The following is a 21,667-nucleotide window of genomic DNA, read 5'->3' as shown; positions in this document are numbered from 1 at the left end:
CTTCTTTGCAGTAGTTGGTGCGACCTTTCACACAGGTAGTATTTTATTGATGTTTGAAACTTGGACCAACCATCACGACTATGCCGTCACACTGGCAGAGCGCCATCTTGGTACAAGATGAAAAAGGGGAAAAAGGGGTGGGTTGGGGTGGAGAACGCCCCTTTAATGTCTTGTTGATGCACTGAAGTGCCCCCCTGTGCTCTGCAGCCTCTGATTACAGAGGAGAACACGACTGCCAAATACACCTAATGAAAAAGATACCATCCACGTGTGTATGAATACTATGATTACTCTAAACATGTGTATGTATGACTGTTGCTGGAAAAGCGCGGTACTTAAAATGTGAAGCAGTTGAACACTTATCAGGCCAAAACTATGAGGAACATCTTTGTACAAGCAGGGACAAGGAGAGAGCTGACGCATGCCGTCGCGCAACTCACAAAATCATTTTTATAGAAACTGAAGATGAAATTCATCATGCCTAGGGTGGCATATTTAGAGGAATTCAAAATTTACACCACATTTAATTTCTTCACTTAAAATGGGAAGGAACGTGGTGTTCACAGTAGAACATGAAATAACATGATTCTTCATACAGACCGTGCTTTCATTCCACTGACCTTGAAAGGAGCATTATGATTTACACTTCAATTATTCATTAAATGGCTCCAATATTTCAATTTGGGAAACGGTTTTGAAATAGACCTCATTGGTTAAGCTGTGGTTCTCCCGTTTTAAAAGTCAATTGCCAGCCCCCAAAAGTTGACATTGTTTTGATTTGATGTTTCAACAGATTTCACACCTTCCCCCATCAGCCAATCATGAGATGAGTTTTTTATGTTCATCCAAATTGCATCACCTCTGTAGGCAATGTGAATTATATTATGTTCACAGTCAGAATGAATGATTTTGTGTACCATTAGGAGGAAAAATTTCATTTCAATAACAAATTCATTAATTCCTTTGCTGAACCGGGGGGTGCTGGAGCCTATCCAAGTAGGACTACAGGCACAAGGCAGGGGACACCCTGAATTGGTGACCAGCCAATCGCAGTAGACAGACAACCACTCATGCTCACAATCATACCTTGGGACAATTTAGAGTGTTCCACTAGCCTACCATTTAAATGTGGGAGGAAACAGACTACCCAAACAAAACCCACACAAGCCCAGGGAGAACATGCAAACTCCAGATGGGAGGACCGACCAGGAATCGAACCCAGGACCCCAGAACTGCGAGACCGACGTGCTAACATGGACCTGCATTGGAGATGCCTTCAAACAATGGATATAAAGAAGAGATAACGTTGATAACAGATGGCAAATTTGCACTTCACCTCAAGAGACACTTTTATTATTACTACTTTCCTGTATTCTAAATTTACAATAGGAATATGAACAAAGGTGGCACATTCATGCTAACATTACATAGCAACAAGGTCCATTGACCAAGGTAAAGATAGCATCTCTACATGTTTACATAGTCATACCTCTACTTACGAATGCCTCTAGTACGAAAGTTTCAGGTTACAACATTTTTATATGCAAATGAGTGACTCAAGATACAAAAAAGATCCAAGTTATGAAATCCCCAAAAAGTAAATGCATTTCATTATCCATTATTTTATTTTGAATTTCCCTTAAGCGATTAAAAATTGTACAAATGCAATGTGGCGCATATTTTCTCACACAGACACAGATAGAGCACACGTAAAAGTCTAAAATGTACTACAAAGTGGACGGCTTTCGGCCCTGGTAGAACAGGCTCTTGCCGCCATCTGGCGGACAAACACAGATATTGCATCTATAACGGCCGCGGAGGGCTTTATTTATTATAAGACATTGATAAATCATTTCCTTATAATCTTCTCTCATTTTTGTGTGTTTCCTCACATCTTTCATAAACAATTGGGACACTGACCAATTTTAAAGGGTTTAGTTGATAGTTGTGTGAGGACCATGGAACGAATTAGAGAATTTACATATAAAGTACACCACTGCTTACGAAATTTTCAAGTTACGAAAAAAGTCTTGGAACCAATTAATTTTGTAAGTAGAGGTACGACTGTATTTTGGTCGGTAAAAAGAATGGAGGAATAAGTTCCACCTCCCAACATAGCGAAAAAAATACAAATGTGCTAATCGTAACTCGAGTCTTTGTACAGTATCTGTTAGGATGGTAAACTTACATTTAATAGACAGAGATGGGTTGACGAGACAATCAGAAACACCTGGGTCACACAAGAGGCGGTAAGCGGGACACACCAGGCACGGGGAAACGACAGGTGAACTCAATGGGCAATCATAAGGACAGGTCACATAGGGGAAAAAAACAACAAAACATGACCAACCCAATATGTGACAAACATAGCATCTTTATGTTTGGGTGTTGGTCAGGAAAATGCACAGAGGAATAAAACCATTTTTGTGAATCCTATCAATGTCCTGATTTAATTTGTGGTTTATCAAGCTAGGACAGGGGTATGGAACTTGTGAGCCATATGTGGCTCTTTTGATGGGTGTATATGGGTCTCCGCTAACCTGTGTGGTAAAATATGGGAATCGCTGGTGAGACACCGGAGTCCCGAACGCATCAATGGGAGCGTCACTGTGGCGCCGACACTATCTCTAGCGCCTTTTTAATCATCATTTTTCTTCAATAGACTCTTCTGCGTGTATACTTTCATTGATCCTCATTGATCAGCAATGGTGAAAAAATGTTCTCAAATGAATTAAGACTTTTTTTACTTTCAAAGTGGTGAAACGATTAATAAATGCACACATTTTCATTTTTTTTACCTTTAAATTCTGAGTATGGCTCTCAAGGAATAATGTTTGAAAATATGAATTGATTATGGCTCTCTTTGTCAAAAAGGTTTCCTGAGCTAGGATGTAGACGACACACGCTGTATGTTCAGAAGATCATGGGTAACGTTAATGTAAAGTATGTGAGCCTCTGTCTTTTCTGATTGAAATGAAAAATTGATATGATAATGCAGTATGTTTTTTCCATTGCAAAGCGCTTATCTGGCAACCCAAAGTGGAAGGGAGGCATTGCACTTATATATTTAATTCCTGCTTGGAGCTAACAATGGGCAGTAGGTGAGGGTTAAATTGGTTGCCAGCCAATCTTCAGGCAGAAGAAGACCAATAACCACAGACACCTTGTGACAATTTAAAGTGTTCAATCAACCTACAATATATTAATTCATTCGTTCATTTTCTGAACCGCTTTATCCCCACAAGGGTCTCAGGGGTGCTGGAGCCTAGCCCAGCTGTCTTTGGGCCGTAGGCGGGGGACACCCTGAATTGGAGGGCACAATGAGACGGACAACCATTCACGCTCACACTCATACCTAGGGGCAATTTAGAGTGTTCAGTGGGAGAAAAACGGAGTACCTGGAGAAAACCCACACAGGCCCGGGGATAATATGCAAACTCCACACAGGTGGACTGACCTGGATTCGAACTCGGGACCCCCAAACTGTGAGGCTGGCCCAGAGGTGGGCAAACCGGTCCTCGAGACCCGCTGTGGGTGCAGGTTTTTGTTCCAACCGATCCAGCACAGACAATTTAGCCAATGAGATTTCTGCAGAAAACAAGAAGCACCTGACTGCAATCCACTGATTGCACTTGTGGTGTCGTCTTTATGGGTTGGAATGAAAACCCGCACCCACTGCGGCCCTTTGTGGAATAGTTTGCTCACCCCTGCGCTAACCACTCTCCACTGGGCTGTCATCTACAATATATGTTTATTTTCTCCTTTAAACACTAAAATGGATGTAGAGGCTTGTAATACCCTCAAGAATTCCAATGGATAGTAAACAAAAAAATCTTAACAGTGATGAGGTTGGAAAGGACTCATTATTATTCAAGTTGCAGGCAAAAGCAACGGTGTAATTGTAAACAAATGGAAAATCACTCTCAGCTGCCCGCCTCAATGATGTCTTGCCAATTATCTCAAGAGTAAGTCTTCCACCCAAAACCTATTCCCATACTTGATGTTTATTGAGGGTAGCAATGGATAATTGGGGCCTCACTGAAGTATATACACTATGACATTAATCAAAGCCATGAAATCTGCTGTCATATTTCTAACCAAATAGAGGTATGTCTCCCATCTTGAACTTGCCATCTGTTTTTGTTCGTCTATCAAGTCTTTCCTTGAGCTTAAGTGAGATGTCTCAGCGATGGCAAGAGCTTTACCTAACACGTGACCGGACGTTTCGTCAAAAGACGTTTGGTGTCCGGACGTTTGCTCCCCAGACGTTTGGTCGACCGGACGTTTGGTCGACCGGACGTTTGGTAAAACGGATGTTTGGTAGAACGGACGTTTGGTCGCCGGGTTCGCTCGCTGTCAAATTATGACAGAGAGTTCATTGTTGATATTTTTATATTAGATATTTAGATATTAAACTCACTCTCTCTTTCTCTCATGATTATAATTTTGAGAGCTGGTTTCAACAGTAACAACCCGGCGACCAAACGTCCGTTCTACCAAACGTCCGTTCTACCAAACGTCCATTCTACCAAACGTCCGTTCTACCAAACGTCCGTTCTACCAAACGTCCGTTCTACCAAACGTCCGTTCTACCAAACGTCCGTTCTACCAAACGTCCGTTCTACCAAACGTCCGTTCTACCAAACGTCCGTTCTACCAAACGTCCGTTCTACCAAACGTCCGTTCTACCAAACGTCCGTTCTACCAAACGTCCGTTCTACCAAACGTCCGTTCTACCAAACGTCCGTTCTACCAAACGTCCGTTCTACCAAACGTCCGTTCTACCAAACGTCCGTTCTACCAAACGTCCGTTCTACCAAACGTCCGTTCTACCAAACGTCCGTTCTACCAAACGTCCGTTCTACCAAACGTCCGTTCTACCAAACGTCCGTTCTACCAAACGTCCGTTCTACCAAACGTCCGTTCTACCAAACGTCCGTTCTACCAAACGTCCGTTCTACCAAACGTCCGTTCTACCAAACGTCCGTTCTACCAAACGTCCGTTCTACCAAACGTCCGTTCTACCAAACGTCCGTTCTACCAAACGTCCGTTCTACCAAACGTCCGTTCTACCAAACGTCCGTTCTACCAAACGTCCGTTCTACCAAACGTCCGTTCTACCAAACGTCCGTTCTACCAAACGTCCGTTCTACCAAACGTCCGTTCGACCAAACGTCCGTTCGACCAAACGTCCGTTCGACCAAACGTCCGTTCGACCAAACGTCCGTTCGACCAAACGTCCGGTCGACCAAACGTCCGGTCGACCAAACGTCCGGGGAACAAACGTCCGGGGAACAAACGTCCGGGGAACAAACGTCCGGGGAACAAACGTCCGGGGAACAAACGTCCGGGGAACAAACGTCCGGGGAACAAACGTCCGGGGAACAAATGTCCGGGGAACAAACGTCCGGGGAACAAACGTCCGGGGAACAAACGTCCGGGGAACAAACGTCCGGGGAACAAACGTCCGGGGAACAAACGTCCGGGGAACAAACGTCCGGGGAACAAACGTCCGGGGAACAAACGTCCGGGGAACAAACGTCCGGGGAACAAACGTCCGGGGAACAAACGTCCGGGGAACAAACGTCCGGGGAACAAACGTCCGGGGACCAAACGTCTTTCGACGAAACGTCCGAGTACCAGCATAACAGAATACTAACAGTGACTGGAAAGAACTATACAGTGTGGAACACATTAACTGCCATTGACGGAGCTAGACGTCCAATCCATTTCAATTGGGAGGGACAAAGACGCCCATTCGTGCTTCCTATTTGACATAGATTGCACGTCTAGCTGAAAAATGAACATTCTCAACCAGTTCTTTTGTGAATTGGGCCCCTACAACACGTTTCCCAAAAGTGGGATATCTGCAGCTTTAAGCAACTCCCTTCCAGCACTGTATTGTTACGTCTGCGAGGATCGGAAGGAAAGTTCAAGGCCGCGGCTTAAAACTGTTGCATGAGACTGATAAGACGTCCCAATCGCTGTGCACTAAAAGGCTTTTGAAGTACTAAGCTGGACTGAATTCTACATGTCATAATTCTACAAAGGAGGGGTCTCTGATTGATTTAACATCACTGAGGTTTTCCACTGGTACGCCAGCTAAGTGGGTGTAATTCAGAACCTGCGCTTCTCTCACATAATAAACAAAAGAGTCATCATAAATTAAATCATCTTGTCAAGTCAGTGTAGAGCAAAAGTTCACTGTCATTTGTGAAACAGCTCTTTTGGAGGCAAAGATTAGAAGAAAATAACAGTCAAGTTGTGACATGACACTGCCAGAGTCAAATTGCACAGTGATCAGAAAAATTACAATTGCTTTTAAGTTAACTTTTTTGTGCTTAAAATTATATTGCTTTGCTTTTTTCGGTCCTTTGTAGTTTTTTTTCTTTTCTTAACTGAGATAACAGTGACATTCAACCAGCACATGATCTGATTTTATATAACCAATAATCGAAACTTGAGTGGCCATATTTTAGCACCTATCGTGTAGGTTGTGTAGATTGAAAAAGGTTTTGTGTGATTTCCAAACCAAATCCAAGCTGAGTTAATTTATGGCACACTGCAAATTATGAAAATTTGATGTAATATGGCCCACACAAGAATCTTAAGCTCAGCCTCCACTCTGTTTTACTTCTCAGCTTCCACACTAGATGACACCAGTCACTTAATGAGTGCCTTTGCATTTTGCTGCTAAGACAGCCACACGATCGGACATCTATCCAATATTTTGGAATTGTTTTATGCACAACATTGGTTGAAATGAGCATGTGGTCAGTTGAGAGTTGCCTGTGTAGTTGTATTTTATTGTTATTTATATATATATATATATATATATATATATATATATATATATATATATATATATATATATATATATATATATATATATATATATATATATATATATATATATATATATATATATATATATATATATATATATATATATATATATATATATATATATATATATATATATTATATACATATATACATATACAGTGGTACCTCGACATACGATCTTAATCCGTTCCGGGACTGAGCTCGTATGACAAGTTTCTCGTAACTCGAGGTAAAGTTTCCCATTGAAATGAATGGGAAACAAATTAATTCGTTCCAACTCTCTGAAAAAAACACCAAAAACAGGATATTGGATTGAAAAAAATGTTTTATTTCTTATAATTCGCCATATATTGACAAAGTAATAAATAACGAGTGGTTTAATAGAAATAAAGTGTTTAATCTAACTAAAATTGGGCGGATTTCGCCGAGGGGAGAGAGAGACGCACAAAAGGGGCGGGGGGCTTCGGTTTGTTTTCAACACGACGCCCTCGTAAACAGAACAAACACTCCACCCTCACGTTCGCTATCCATGGGCTGTTTGCTGTCGTACTATTCCCTTCAAAATATTCCGAAAATGATGCACACAAATGTCCTCACAATCGGAGAACGCACGACCACTTGCCAACGAGCAGAGTCTTTTATCAGCGATCGCCCCGCTGCTCATGAGAGCTTCGGGGGCGCTGGCTAGCGGCTCATTTTAGCTTGTAGTATCTGTGTTCGCATCCCCTCGAACGGCGACTATGATAGAGTTGCTACCGGGGATGCTGTTGCGAGCCAGTGCCCCCGATGTTCTTATGAGCAGCCAACGAGCAGAGTCTTTTATCAGCGATAGAGTTGCTACCGGGGATGCTGTTGCGAGCACGAGTATACTTCATTACCCAGAAAGCCCTCTTTTCCCCGCGCATGGGCGTTGTGCGTTTCCTGGTCTGAATAGCTCATCCGGTGCTCGTAAATATTGTTATACGTACACGAAAGATATGCAAAAAAAAATGCCATGGCCACCTGGCTTGGTCGCATAACGAAATTTTGACCGCATCAGGGGCGAATTATTCGATCGAAATTTCCCCCGTAAGACGAGCATTCCGTATGACGAACGGTCGTATGACGAGGTACCACTGTATACATATACATACATATACATATATACCCACCCACTTGGGATATGTCACCACATGAATTGCCGTAACACCAGACGTGACCAGCAAGTGACTATCTGCTCCAATTCTATGGCAAATGCAAACTGTACATAATAAAACTTCCCATGTTTTGTTGGAAATAGACTTTTTCTTCATTAAATGAGGAGCAAAGGACAACACAACCATCGTCAAATCAAGGGCCGTATAATTTTTTTGAGAGTTCCTGTCATGAAAAAGCTTTAAATTGGATGTTTTTTCCAGATTTACCTTTGTAATTCCTCGCCATTTCGCGGTTCAATTTTCGGAGCTTCACTACATCGTGGATTTTTGGTGGAGGAATTTTTCCATTTTTTATTTGCAGAAGCAACTCCCCTATCTTCCGCTTGCGACTAGGACTCAGCACTGAAGATTTTTTTTAATTTTTATTTTATTTTTATTTTTTAAATAGGGGGGACCCTACTTCGCGGTTTCTCGATTATCGCAGCCATGTCTGGTTCACATTAACCGCGATATTTATGGGATTACTGTATAGTATTCTTACTGGGTCTATGGAGTTATCAATTTGGCATTCAGGGTTAAAGAACAGGACCAGGTAAAATGTCTTAAAAATGACATTCTTGGCACTTTTGATGCAAATTGTTGCACAAAACCACTAATATGGCATCCATGTGAATTAACAAATAAATTGGAGAGCACCTCTAATCTTTACTCATTCATGTAAAAAAAAATTCCCCTTGCGTCATCATTCTTTTTTTTTATGAAAAAATGTTTGGACTCTTTCGGGCTAGGAGCATACTATATAGATTCAACATATAAACTTAAACCATATGTCTTATGGGAGTCAAGATAAAGTGTGCAAGTGTGTCAGAGGACAGACGGTTGAGCTATGATTTGAGGGCATGGTCAGGAATGTAGTACAGGTAGAGAGAGAGAGAGGGTGAGAGAGCGAGAGAGAGAAAGAGGGAGAGGGGGAGAGAAAGAGAGAGGAAGAGAAAGTTAGAGAGGGGGGAGAGAAAGATTGGAAGACGGAGAGGGGGAGAGAAAGAGAGAAAGATTGGAAGAGGGAGAGGGGGAGCGTGAGCAAGAGAGCGAGAGAGAGAAAGGAGAGAGAGGGAGAGAGTGAAATGGAGAGAGAGCAAGAGAGCGAGAGAGAAAGGAGAGAGGGAGAGAGTGAAAGGGAGAAAGGGAGAAAAAGGCAGAAATAGGCAGAGAGAGAGGAGAGAGAGGAGAGAGAGGGAGAGGAAGAGAGAGGAAGAGAGAGGGAGAGAGGGAGAGAGGGAGAGAGGGAGAGAGAGGGAGAGAGGGAGAGATGGTGAGAGGGAGAGAGAGGCAGGGAGGGAGAGAGAAGGAGAAAGAGACAAGGAGAGCGAGAGGCAGGGAGGGAGAAAAAGAGTGGGAAAGAGAGAGGCAGGGAGAGAGAGAGAGACGCACACTCCCACAGACTAAATGTCTCCTCCAGGCAAACTTATTGCTGTCGGAGTGTGTGAGCTTGTCGCAAGCTTTTCGTGGAGTGCGAGAGACTTGTTTAGACTAATCGTTGTGGAAAAGACAGCAAGATAAGTTCATCCAGAGTACCTTTTTAGTTTAGTCCACTTTTGAGTCAAGTGAGAGAGCCATTTACCTGGTACTACAATTCCAAATGCAAGTCCCCACGTCAGCGCTCACGTTTTTTTGCTAAACAAGAGCGTTTTAATGGGATTTTGACACCTGAAAGTAGAAGGAGTGGTAAAAAAAGAAGTTTGAACTCGTTGCTGGAAGAAGATAGATGGCTGCCATGGAAGGCTGTGAAGTTCTTTTGTGGACTCATTCAGTCTGGATGCAAAGTGCACCTGAGCCGCATCGTTTGACACCATGAGAAGACAACCAAAGAGCACGTGACCGCTACCTTGAGTGCCCACCATCATGTCTTACTCCTCTCCAAGGTAAGACAACATTTGCAGTCATGCAATTTTTTACCCTCCTGTATGCTAATTTGACTCTAATGGGGCATTTCAAAGAACAACATGATAATCAAATGCAAATATTTACCTTCAGCCCCCTTTTTTGCAAGGGTCTGCAAAGCAATGAACATCTGATGGACAGGAGGTGATAAATTCCTGGGACTCTTGAAATTTCTCCCCCTCCTTTGGAGACTGTTTGTTTTGAGTTGTCACTTCGACAAAGGATCATATGAGAAGTATTGTGTCACGCCCTGTGGAATATTGAAAAGTTCTTATGATTTTAGGTGCTTGCTTGTGATGATTTTGTGTGAGTTCCCAATCTGTAATTATCCAAATGGGAGAAAAATGTCATAAAAAATGCATAAACAGGTTAGTTCCCATCTGCAGTAGTAGTATTTAACATATTTTCTCGCATATAAGCCATCCCCGCGTATAAGCTGCACCCTTAAAATTGCCTTAAAATCGTTAAATTGTACAATTTCTCGCATATAAGCGATAAGCTGATTCACAATTTTCACCTCCATATTCATGGTTTTAATAGGGAGTAATAGGTTTTACTTTGAGGGGAAAATCTTAAGAAAATCATCACACGTAGTATTTCTGATATACTATGAATCAAAAGCACATAATTAGGGTCAATATCATAGGGAAGTTTGTAATTCATCCAGTAATGGTTGTTTTCATACTGCAAAACAGAAAATAACCAACAAACACACTGGTGAAAAAGAGTATAGCAACGTTGTAAGTCTTGTGCGCATATAAGCCGTACCGTTGATCCAGTCATCAATTTTTTCAGTCACAAATACGGCATATATGCAAGAAAATACGGTATTTGGGCGTTGTTGAAATCTGCACGGAGGCGGGCCATTGCGGGCATGAACACATCCGACTCCATTCGCACCCATTCATAGCACCTCATCTTAATCCATTTAAATTTGACATGCAAACATTTCCCTGATTTAAAAGGATTTTCATTTTTCTAAGCTAAGCAATAAATCAGCTGGTGATAAACGCTGGCGACTATCTAATTATGGCCATGAACCCCTCTCCTAATCGCTTATGCCACCATTAGCCAGTTAATGATCTTTCCCTGTAATAAGTCAAAGGATTTGATGCCTATAGATTTTATATTTATTAATGAAGAGAATTTGACATCCACACATGTTCCACGTTCAAATTCCTTAAAATTGCATTAGACCAGCTGCCCTGTTATTTAGACATGGCTTGAGTCAGAACGCCCAGTTTGGTGTTGAACAGTAACAATTTTCCCAAAATTAAAATACTGGAGCCATTCTAATGAATTTAGAGTGCCATGAGTGAGGTAATTTTTCTTCCCCCTTTGTGGTATTGCAACTCCCGCCTAACAACATTGATCTCCTAAATATTACTGGCTAAAAATAGCATGCTCATTTTTGTCTAATCCCTGCAACAGTGGACATGCAGGCAAAGTCAAATCCTCTGGTCCAACTGTGCATACAAACTGAATTTATCCTTAATCTGAGTTTAAATGTCATGACCTTAAATCCACCTTGACTTCATTGTGTCCTCTTCCTCTTCACCACAAAATGTTATTGGCTTAAATGTTAGTGGAAACTAAACAGGAATATCCCAGTACTTTAAGCCTGTAAGGTGTTATATACAACGTGATGTGTCAAGAGGAGTTATTGGGGCTGTCTGTTGGAGGGACAGCCATATGTCAAAGTGATTGGTCTGCAGAGTGAAGTCGATGAGGCGATAGAGTAGGATTTGGCTCAAGGCAAAGTTTCCATCTGTGATAACTCTAAGGAAGAATGCTTGTTTGGGAAACAGCCACCAAACCCTTGAGCACGTATAATCAACTTAGCATGGCACAAATTAATGCGTACTGTATGTAATTTTAAAATAAGGACTCATAGGGACTTTTGGCATAGTGGCAAACAAAAAGGGGAAATACAATCCAAAATAATATTTCTCTAGCTTCTAATTCTTGACAGATCTGCTTTTTTGTGATTCTCGGTTGAATCTTCACCCTCCTGACCAATTTTCTCTCAGCAGCAGGTGATAGCTTGCGTTTTCTTCCTGATCGTGGCAGTGACAAAACAGTGCCATGCACTTTATACTTACAAACAATTGTTTGCACTGTTGCTCTTGGGACCTGCAGCTGCTTTGAAATGGCTCCAAGTGACTTTCCTGACTTGTTCAAGTCAAGGATTCGCTTTTTCAGATCCATGCTGAGCTCCTCTGACTTTCCCATTGTAGCGTTTGTGGGCGTTTGCATCCAATGAGCCCTATTTAAATGGCCTCAGAGAAGTCACCAGTTGTAGTCACTCATAATCACTCACAAGAAGTTAAGAGGCCATGCTATGAAGCTCATTTCACTGACACAACTTTCTAAGTCACCAAAATTGCTAATTCGTGTTGCTGTATCTATATTTTTGACCCAGCAGATTTGATCACTTTTTCTGTTAACCCATGATAAAGTCATAAAAGAACCAAACATCATGAATGTTTTTTGTGACAAAGAAGTATCTGTTCAAATCACTCTATCAGAGAAAAATCAGAGTTGTACAAATAACTGGAAACTCAAGAGCCATGACATTATGTTCTTCACAAGTGTATATATATATACATATTTATACACACACATATACACATATATATGCATATATACATACATATATACACATCAGTGGCGGGCCTTGAATTTCATACCGACGCCTTCAGCCATGTCTGATTCCATCCAACCCTCCAAAATTATTTTATGGCGATAAAACCTTTACTGCAGCTACAGCTGCGACACATAAAAAACATCAATAATAAGCTCATACAATTTAAATATTATTTAGGAATATAGCCATATTTTACTCACCAAAAATCCTTTTTATCTGTGCACAAAATCCATCCTCCTTTCTTTCCTCCTTCTTTTCTATCGCCATCGAAGCTTATGCTGAGAGTCGAGCCTGTCCTGTCGTATTTCTGCATACGATTTTATTCGATTTAGTGCTGAAAATGTTCGTTCCCGGTTGTGACAGGCTTGCTTGCTTCGGAGTTGTCCAACCTTTCTTAATGATGTCCAGCTTTTCTTGGCAGAGTGGCAAACAAAAAGGGGAAATACAATCCTAATATTTCTCCTTTTTGAGTGAGAGTGATTGGTTCTCCGTCCCCTTGTGCCCTGCAATTGGCTGGCCACCGATTCAGGGTCGCTCATACCCGTAGTTAGCTGGGGAGGCACCAGCATCCCCCGTGACCCCTGTGAGGATAAGTGGGTCAGAAAATGAATGAATTCACACTGACTGGGTTGGTTGGTATGGATGGTAGGATAAGTACCGTATTTTCTCTCAAATAAGCCGCCTTTGCGTATAAGCTGTACCTTTTAAAATGGCCTTAAAATTGTTGAATTTTATAATTTCTCGCGTATAAGCCGCCCCCCTGATTCCCAATTTTCACCTCCATTTTCATGGTTTTAATAGGGAGTACAAATGTGTTACTTTGAAGGGGAAATATTAAGTAAAATCATCCTACGTGGTATTTTTGAGATACCGTCTGAATCGAAAGGATCGTCTGCTGGATTTTATTTGTGTCAATATCATGAGGAAGTTAATACGCCTGTCTTTGTAAATGCAAAATATCAAATTATTCAATTTGAAAAAAGAAATAAGTCTATCTTGACGATAACCTGATTCTTTTTAATGACAGAAATGACAATTTTCTTACCAGAAGTTTAAGTGTTGCGGCGGCCATATTGGTTTTAATGGTGAAACATCTAGATTCTTTCGATGGTTCATATTATGGCAATAGTTGTCACTTTTCAACAAGAAATAAAAAGAAAAAAAATCTAAGTGGAATTTTACATACCGTAAATGTACAATCATTTCCTTTCTGTGTTCTGAAAGGGTGTTGCCTGCGCGTATACAAATTCAAAAAGGAAGTAACGTGAGCAGTACAACCAGGAAGTGTGACCGTAGCGGTCTAGTGTTCACCAAGCCTCTGGATGCAATAATAGCATGAGATACACATTATGCAGGTATCAAGGCTGATATTTTAATGATCGAGCGCAAGACCTTCGATCAGCCTTAACAACTATTGGGATGTGCTCACCTGGTAAACACTACGAACACATCTATCAAGGCTACTCTCGTCTGGCAAAGTCAGAGCACGTTTAACTACAGTAAGATGGCGACGCCCTGAGCGAGCAGTGGCAGGCAAAAGTGAGTGAGTTTTTTCACGTTTTATGCAAGACACTTTTTTTCCCTTAAATTTCATTCATAGATGTCAAATTATTTTCGTTTAGCATTTTATCTGTTTCTCTTTTCTCTATTTTGAAATAAATAACCGTATCGGCCGCATTGTCTTGCGTTATGGCGTGTCGTCTTTGTCACCTTGTAGTTTCATGGCCGTACCCTGGATTCAGTCATCATTTTTTATATGCGAGAAAATAGGGTAGTACATAAAATGGATGTATGGTATTTAAAAAGTCAATTACGCAAAAACATTGAAATGCTGTACTTGTTGACACAGACATTAACTTTTACTCATTGGCTGCCTTTGACGCCGCCGGATGTCAATGCCAGCCAATCAGTAGAAGTTATCTTTGAGGCAGGAGCAAATGAACTAATATTCATTCATTCCTTTTCTGAACCGCTTATCCTCACAAGGGTCCCAGGTCGCTCCTCACTGTGTGGAGTTTGCATGTTCTCCCTGAGCATGTCTGGGTTTTCTCCGGGTGCTTATGTTTACTCCCACATCCCAAAAACATGCAGGGTAGGCTGGTTGAACACTAAAAATTGTACCAAGGTATGAGTGTGAGCGTTTATGGTAATCTGTCTCCTTGTGATTGGCTGGCCACCGATTTAGGGTGTCCATTGCCTAGTGCCCATAGTTAGCTGGGATAGGCTCCACACCCCGCCACCCTTGGTCTCACAGTTCTGGGGTCCTGGGTTCAAATCCAGGTCGGTCCTCATTGTGTGGAGTTTGCATGTTGTCCTCGGGCTGCGTGGGTCTTCTCTGAGTACCCCGGTTTCCTCCTACATTCCAAAAACATGCATGGTAGGTTTGCCCCTAGGTAGTAGTAGTATGAGCGTGAATGGTTGTCCATCTCTTTGTGCCCTGGGATTGGCTGGCAACCAAGTCGTCCAGGGCCTACTGCTCTTAGTTTACTGGAAAAAGCTCCAGCACCTCCAACAACCCTTTTAATGATAAGCTGTTGAGAAAATGAATGAATATATATAGTATATGTGTGTATGTGAACATTCAATCATTTTCCTCACAAGGGTCACGGGGTTGCTGGAGCCCATCCCAGCTGAATCGGTGGCCAGCCGATCGCAGGGCACAAGGAGACGGACAACCATGCACACTCACGCCCATACCTAGGGGCAATTTAGAGTGTCCAATCAGCTTACCATGCATGTTTTTTTGGAATGTGGGAGGAAACCAGAGTACCCGGAGAAATCCCACGCAGGCCCAGGGAGAACATGCAAACTCCACACAGGTGGACCGACGTGGATTTGAACCCAGACCTGTGAGGCCGACACGCTAGCCACTCATCCGCCGGGCCGCCTGTGTGTTAACAAAAATTCTATTTAGATATCGAATTCATACACACACATATATTGCATATCCGCATTAATTCTGCCTGACAAACCATGTGTTAGGAATATGTGCAAGCAGATCTACTTGTTTTTTGACCTCTTTGGAGGCATTCCAATCTCTGAGGTTTAGTCATATAGTCAAAAGTAAAACAAAAAGTCTTTGATTTTACATCCAATTGATGAAGAACAATTTATATTGAACTTGTGAACGTCTCTTTCAGAACCCATCTTCTCTTCCTGCCATGTACTTATTATACATGTTAGTTCGAAAAAGATACAGTACTTGGCTCACTCATTGACGTGTAATCACTGTTTGCTGTCAGAGAAAAATGAAAATGACTTGTTTCAAGGGTCAATCTGATAAGTGTTATTGCTTTGCTGGCCTTGTGTTATCAAGGGTTTCCTTCTCAGCGACTTTTTTGTTATGTTTAAGGATGGCTAGTATGTTTCGGCCTTGTGAAATAAAGTCCATTGTTTTAGATAAACCCAATTTTCTTTGACTTTATTTACGTTCGTGTTCAAATGTGTATGAGGTGATTGTTAACTATTTAAACTAGTGTTTTCCCTAGAAGGAAATGTAGCAACTGTCAAGTCTTCATTCTGATGAGAATTAATTTACAGCCCAAACCTTTGTGTATACTCCTAAAGGTTTGTTTATTTTGAAGTTTGATTTCAAGGTTGAAATGTTTAATAACACTTTAGGTGACGCCTTTAGTGCCTGAATCACTTTGTTTGTTATGGCCTGCAGATGACTCTTGGCAGTCTTTCTTAGTCCAAGGGGTTGTAAAAAGATAATCTTATAATCCGCCTGGTATGACGGTGTACCAACTTTGTTCTCTCTGTCGTGGAAGCAGCCAGGGAGTTGAAATGAAGCAAAAGAGACGACAACGTCACTGAGCAAGAGTTCGAAGTAAAACAGCATGATTGTTTGACTTCACTGATCTCTTGGGATTAACCAGTGTATGATTAGGCTAGACCAGGGGTCTCAAACTTGCGGCCCGCGGGCCAACTGCGGCCCTCGGGACTATAATTTGCGGCCCCCGTCTTAATATGAAAGATCGATTTTTTTTTTTTTTTTTTTTTTTTTTTTTTTAATTTTTATTATTATTTTTTTTTTATTTTTTTTTATACCCCTTTCCCCATGATGGCGCCGTTTAAGTGGCAGCAGCTCTGTCCACTCATGTTTTTCTTGTTTTACAGCATGTTTTACATGAAAAATTAGAGGGAACATTGACATGCACCTGCTTGTGGCAGGTGTGATACTGGTGTGCCGATAGCGAGCAATGATGTCGTGACCGGATGATTCGCCTAAAGACGTTTCGCCGACGGACGTTTGACAGACGGACAGGTCGTACTAGTATTTGTTAGTTTAATGATTAAATACAAATACTAGTATTTGTATTTAATCATTAAACGCTGTTTTCAGCTGGATTTGACCGAATTTGAGAGCATTTTGAGCCGTTTGGCGAATGGACGTCTATAGACGTTTTTTTGCCTCCATCGCGATATCATCCAGTATTTGTATTTAATCATTAAATGCTGTTTTAGGATGGATTTGACCCGATTGCTGTCATTTTACGGCTCGGTTCTGCTACATCTGCCTGCCCAAGAGTGCTTATTCCCGGACTGCCATTGATGGTAGACGAACATTGATTTTTACTATAATTTGGACAACACCGGCGGCGGGCCGGATTAAAAATCCTAACGGGCCGTATATGGCCCGCGGGCCGAGGTTGAAAAACTTTTACACACACGATCCGGCGGGGCGAGCGTTCGAATCCCGTTTCGGCGAAACCTCCGTTCGGCCGAATGAACGTTCGGTGGAACGTCCATTCGGCGACCTGCCCGTCTGTCAAACGTCCGTCGGCGAAACGTCTTTAGGCGAATCATCCGAGTACCGATGATGTCGCTCACACTGGTACTCAGTGCGCTCAGGGAGGTTGTCTTTCTGCTCAGACCAACAAAAAATTAGAGGGAACTTTGGTTCGGAGCTGAATGAACCAATCACGGTGAGGTATACGGCTCTGGAGGGCGGGACATCGGCCGGGCTGTCCAGTGCCTCGCTCACTCACTCATTCATTCCTCCAATCAGCTGGGCGGAGGAGAAGCCGTGAGGCCGATCCCTCCGCTCGGCGCGCACACTCCTCCGCTGCTCTCAGCATAGAACTGAATGAGGCGCTATGATCCGTGATCCAGCCTGTGTCAGTGTCTGTAGCCATCTCCGCGATTGAAACGGAGAGCGAAAGTGCACATGCGCCACAAACCCGCGCGACTGAATGTGAAAGATCAACCCGAGACTCATTCCAAGTGGAAAAACATATTACAGAGCCCCAGAGATGTCTCTTTCAAAGCCTGCCGTGAAGAGAAAGGTCGGTGATGAGCACAGACAGTTTCAAGAAAAGTGGGGAGTGCAATATTTCTTTGTTGAACACAGGGGCACCCCGACATGTCTCATTTACACTGAAAAAGTTGCGGTGCACAAGGAATACAATTTGAAACGTAATTGTACTACGAGACATGCTGAGGAGTACGAAAAATACCAGGGAGATGAGAGAGCCAACCAGGTTGCCAGTCTTAAAACACGTCTTCTGAGGCAACAGGATCTCTTCAAGAAGGCTACCAAAGACAGTAATGCAGCAGTCAAAGCTAGCTACGCCGTTTGTGAGTTGATTGATCCTGTGCTAAGTGATCCCAAATGGCTCATGGACTTGGCTTTTCTTGTTGATATCACACATGAGCTTAATGTACTGAACAAGAAGCTACAAGGCCAGGGGCAACTTGTCAGTGCTGCCTATGACAACGTGAGAGCATTCTGCACTAAACTTGTGTTATGGAAAGCCCAGCTCTCTCGGGACAAACCTTTGCCATTTCCCAGCATGCAAGGCTCTCGTGGATGCAGGCACACCATTCAGTGGTGAGAAGTATGTTGAGGCCATTTCGAAGCTACAGGAGGAATTTGATCACAGATTTGCAGACTTCAAGACACACAAAGCCACATTTCAAATTTTTGCGGACCCCTTCTCCTTTGATGTGCAAGATGCCCCTCCTGAGCTTCAAATGGAGCTCATTGACCTGCAGTGCAACTCTGCACTCAAAGCCAAGTTCAGGGAGGTGAGTGGAGAAGCAGACAAGCTTGGGCAATTTTTGAGAGAGTTGACCCCCAGCTTCCCTGAACTTTCCCGAAGGTTCAAGCGGACCATGTGCCTTTTTGGGAGCACATACTTGTGTGAGAAGCTCTTCTCCACCTTGAACTTCAATAAGTCCAAGTACAGGTCCAGACTTACTGATGAGCATCTTCAAGCTCTACTGAGGGTCTCCACTGCTTCCTCCCTCAAGCCAAATGTGACTATGTGAGAAGAAGCGCTGCCAGGTCTCTAGCAGCAAGGAGTAGGCAAGAGAAGCCGTGTTCAGAATATTTCATGTTCAATGTTCCATTCAAGTTCAGAAAGTTAAAGGTTAAAGAGCTGTTAATACAGACATTTGAAACGGAATAAAAATAATTCATTTTCTCTACTTAGCCAGCCAGTGTATATCTACTGTATGCTCATTAGTATTATTTGGTTTTGTATTACTGATTGATTTATTTTTTATTCATCTTTAAGTTAATTTATTTAATTCATTATTTTTTGTTAAAAAATAAAGATATTTGATAACGTTGGAATGTTTTATCAGTGCTTTTCTTGTGGAAATCCTGATGCGGCCCAGTCTCACCCAGACTCGGCCTCTAGCGGCCCCCAGGTAAATTGAGTTCGAGACCCCTGGGCTAGACACTGGAATAAAATGGTCAATATTATAGTTTAAAATTTTGGTAAATATTTAAATGTAGAAAGAGGAAATAAAGGACAAAGATAAGAAAAAGACATGTTACAGTTCTATGAAGTAAGGCTGAAGGTTATCTAGACGACGGTGTTTTTTGGTTATCTACAATGTGGATTAAAATACAAGTGTAGGTGTATTTTATATTTTATAATGACAGCTAGTTAAAATTTCCTTCAAAAGGAGCAGCTGCCAAAGAACAAAGAACTTCCATTCCAACTCAAAGAAGCTCATTTCATGAATGCATGCAGAGTTGGGACACAGAATGCTCGATTGTGGTTCCTTCATTCATAGTCAACACACATTCAGGGGTCAGAGTTGACCAAAGGCCATCCGACTGAACATCTGTTAAAGGTTGTGTTAGTCTATTCAGTGGCAAGTTCCTTCTAACGATCAGACCCTCCACCCAGCCTTCTCAAACAATGCTTGTCCTTTGGCTCCATTTTACTATGGGGAGGTCAAAGGTTAAGATCAGCAATATATACTTGGAAGGTCAGCATACTGAAACACCCAAGGAAATGCAGTCAGGTGTTTGGCAAGAGAATCTACTGTGACTATCTACAATGTGTGGTTTCACTTTCAGTTTTGAAGGATGACGTAAAATGTAAATAAGGCATTCACATTTGTGAATGGCAATACCATTAAGGAAAATGTTCTGGATTGTGTTAATAATCTTTTGTCAGTGTGGCTGTTATTCATTTAAAGGATCAAAAGAGTTGAGAATAAAAGTTATTTTCAAGACAAACATAAGTTGATTTCTCATGCAAGGGGATGTGGATTCTGATCTCTCAACTTAGCGTTATAGGGATTGCATGTGCCAAATGTGCAGGATTGCGTTTGCGTGTTCCGGTAAATGCAAATGGACATGCAAAGTCATTTATCAAACCCTGAAAAAAAACAGGTGTGTTACATTTCGTGCAGCGTCTTGTGTGGAACATAGAGTAGGACCCAATTGCAGGGAAGCAATCAAGGGAGTGTGTGGAGTACTCTAACAAAAACTTTAATGACTGAAGCAGGAGGGGAATTAAGGAAATAACAAGGACTTTTAAATAAATAACAAAAAACAAACCTGACATGGAAGTCATGGGGCAAACCAGGAACTTGAAACATGGCCTGGCAACATAGCATGATGCAAACAAAGCAGATGATCCGACAAGGACTCATAAACACACAGGGTTTAAATAGACAGACAGGGGTTGATTACAAAATACACACACCTGCTCAAACGAGGGAAGAGAATCCATGACGGACACAATAGCGAAACGCATACAATAATCACACGGACCAAAACCCACTACACATAACAGTGTGTCAGCAAGGTGAGGTAAGAGATGCCATTAAAACGTTTTGCTAACATTTCAGAAGTGCCACAAACAAAAACAATTCCCACATATTTCCTGTCCTAGCCATTCAATTTTGGAACTTCAGAATTATCTGAAGTTGAGTTAAGTTTTTTTCAGTTTTTGTGGTGCTCTTGCAAACGTTTCAGTGTAAAATTACAGACAAACCCCTCTCTGAAGTAGAGTGGTCTGCTGCCAATTTAACACTTGTAGCAGTGTATGCAATCTCTTTATAGCAGTGGTTTTTAATATTGTTTAAGGTACTTAACTCCATGAATTTCACATGCATTCACCGAACCCTTCAGAATTAGATAAGAAAGCCGATAATACAATACGTATTCATTTTACGTCCAGGAAGTTGTGCATGCCTGGGATTCGATTCGCCCAAAAATTGTCCATCCCAAATAAAATGATCTCATCTCATTTTCTGAACCGCTTTATCTTCACTAGGGTCGCGGGGGGTGCAGGAGCCTATCCCAGCTGACTTCGGTCCAGAGGCAGGGGACACACTGAATTGGTAGCCAGCCAACCGCAGGGCAGAAGGAGCCAAACAACCATTCACGCTCACACTCACACCCAGGGGCAATTTAGATTGTCCAATCAGCCTACCATGCATGTCTCTGAAATGTGGGAGGAAACCGGAGAAACCAGAAAAATCCCACGAAGGCCCGGGGAGAACATGCAAACTCCACACAGGTGGATCGACCTGGATTTGAACCCAGGACCCCCACTGTGAGGCCGTACAGTCATCTTTTTTATAAATATTATAGGGTAAACTAAAATGTCCAGCTTATCATTTTTAATGAGAAATAACTACCATGTGTAAAAAAATAATTTAGTTTCAGTTTCTTATCTGAAAGCAACAATAACAGCCCAAATACACTTTCGGAAGAAACATGCCTCACCCAGGGAAATAACTTTGTCCATTGCTGTTGGAATTTTCAAACCTTTATAGTTTTTCATTTTGTAGCCACAATAACAATATCCTTTTTTTCTTTATCAGAGTATTCTTTATTATTTTG

At 42.0% G+C, this 21,667-nt stretch overlaps 1 protein-coding gene across 1 annotated transcript in view; it reads left to right on the top strand.

The window, feature by feature from the left end:
- Nucleotides 1–9,396: 9,396 nt before the first annotated feature.
- The window catches only part of adamtsl5 (ADAMTS like 5), a 42,146-nt gene continuing 29,875 nt past the window's right edge, over nucleotides 9,397–21,667 (top strand). The window contains exon 1 of the mRNA XM_077594987.1: nucleotides 9,397–9,904. Within this exon, the coding sequence (XP_077451113.1) occupies nucleotides 9,885–9,904 (20 nt within the window). The 5' untranslated portion in view covers nucleotides 9,397–9,884. The remainder of the gene's footprint in view (nucleotides 9,905–21,667) is intronic.

Source organism: Stigmatopora argus, chromosome 2 (assembly GCF_051989625.1).
Source record: "Stigmatopora argus isolate UIUO_Sarg chromosome 2, RoL_Sarg_1.0, whole genome shotgun sequence".
Lineage (NCBI taxonomy): Eukaryota > Metazoa > Chordata > Actinopteri > Syngnathiformes > Syngnathidae > Stigmatopora > Stigmatopora argus.
This window is presented reverse-complemented; position numbering and strand designations above follow the sequence as displayed.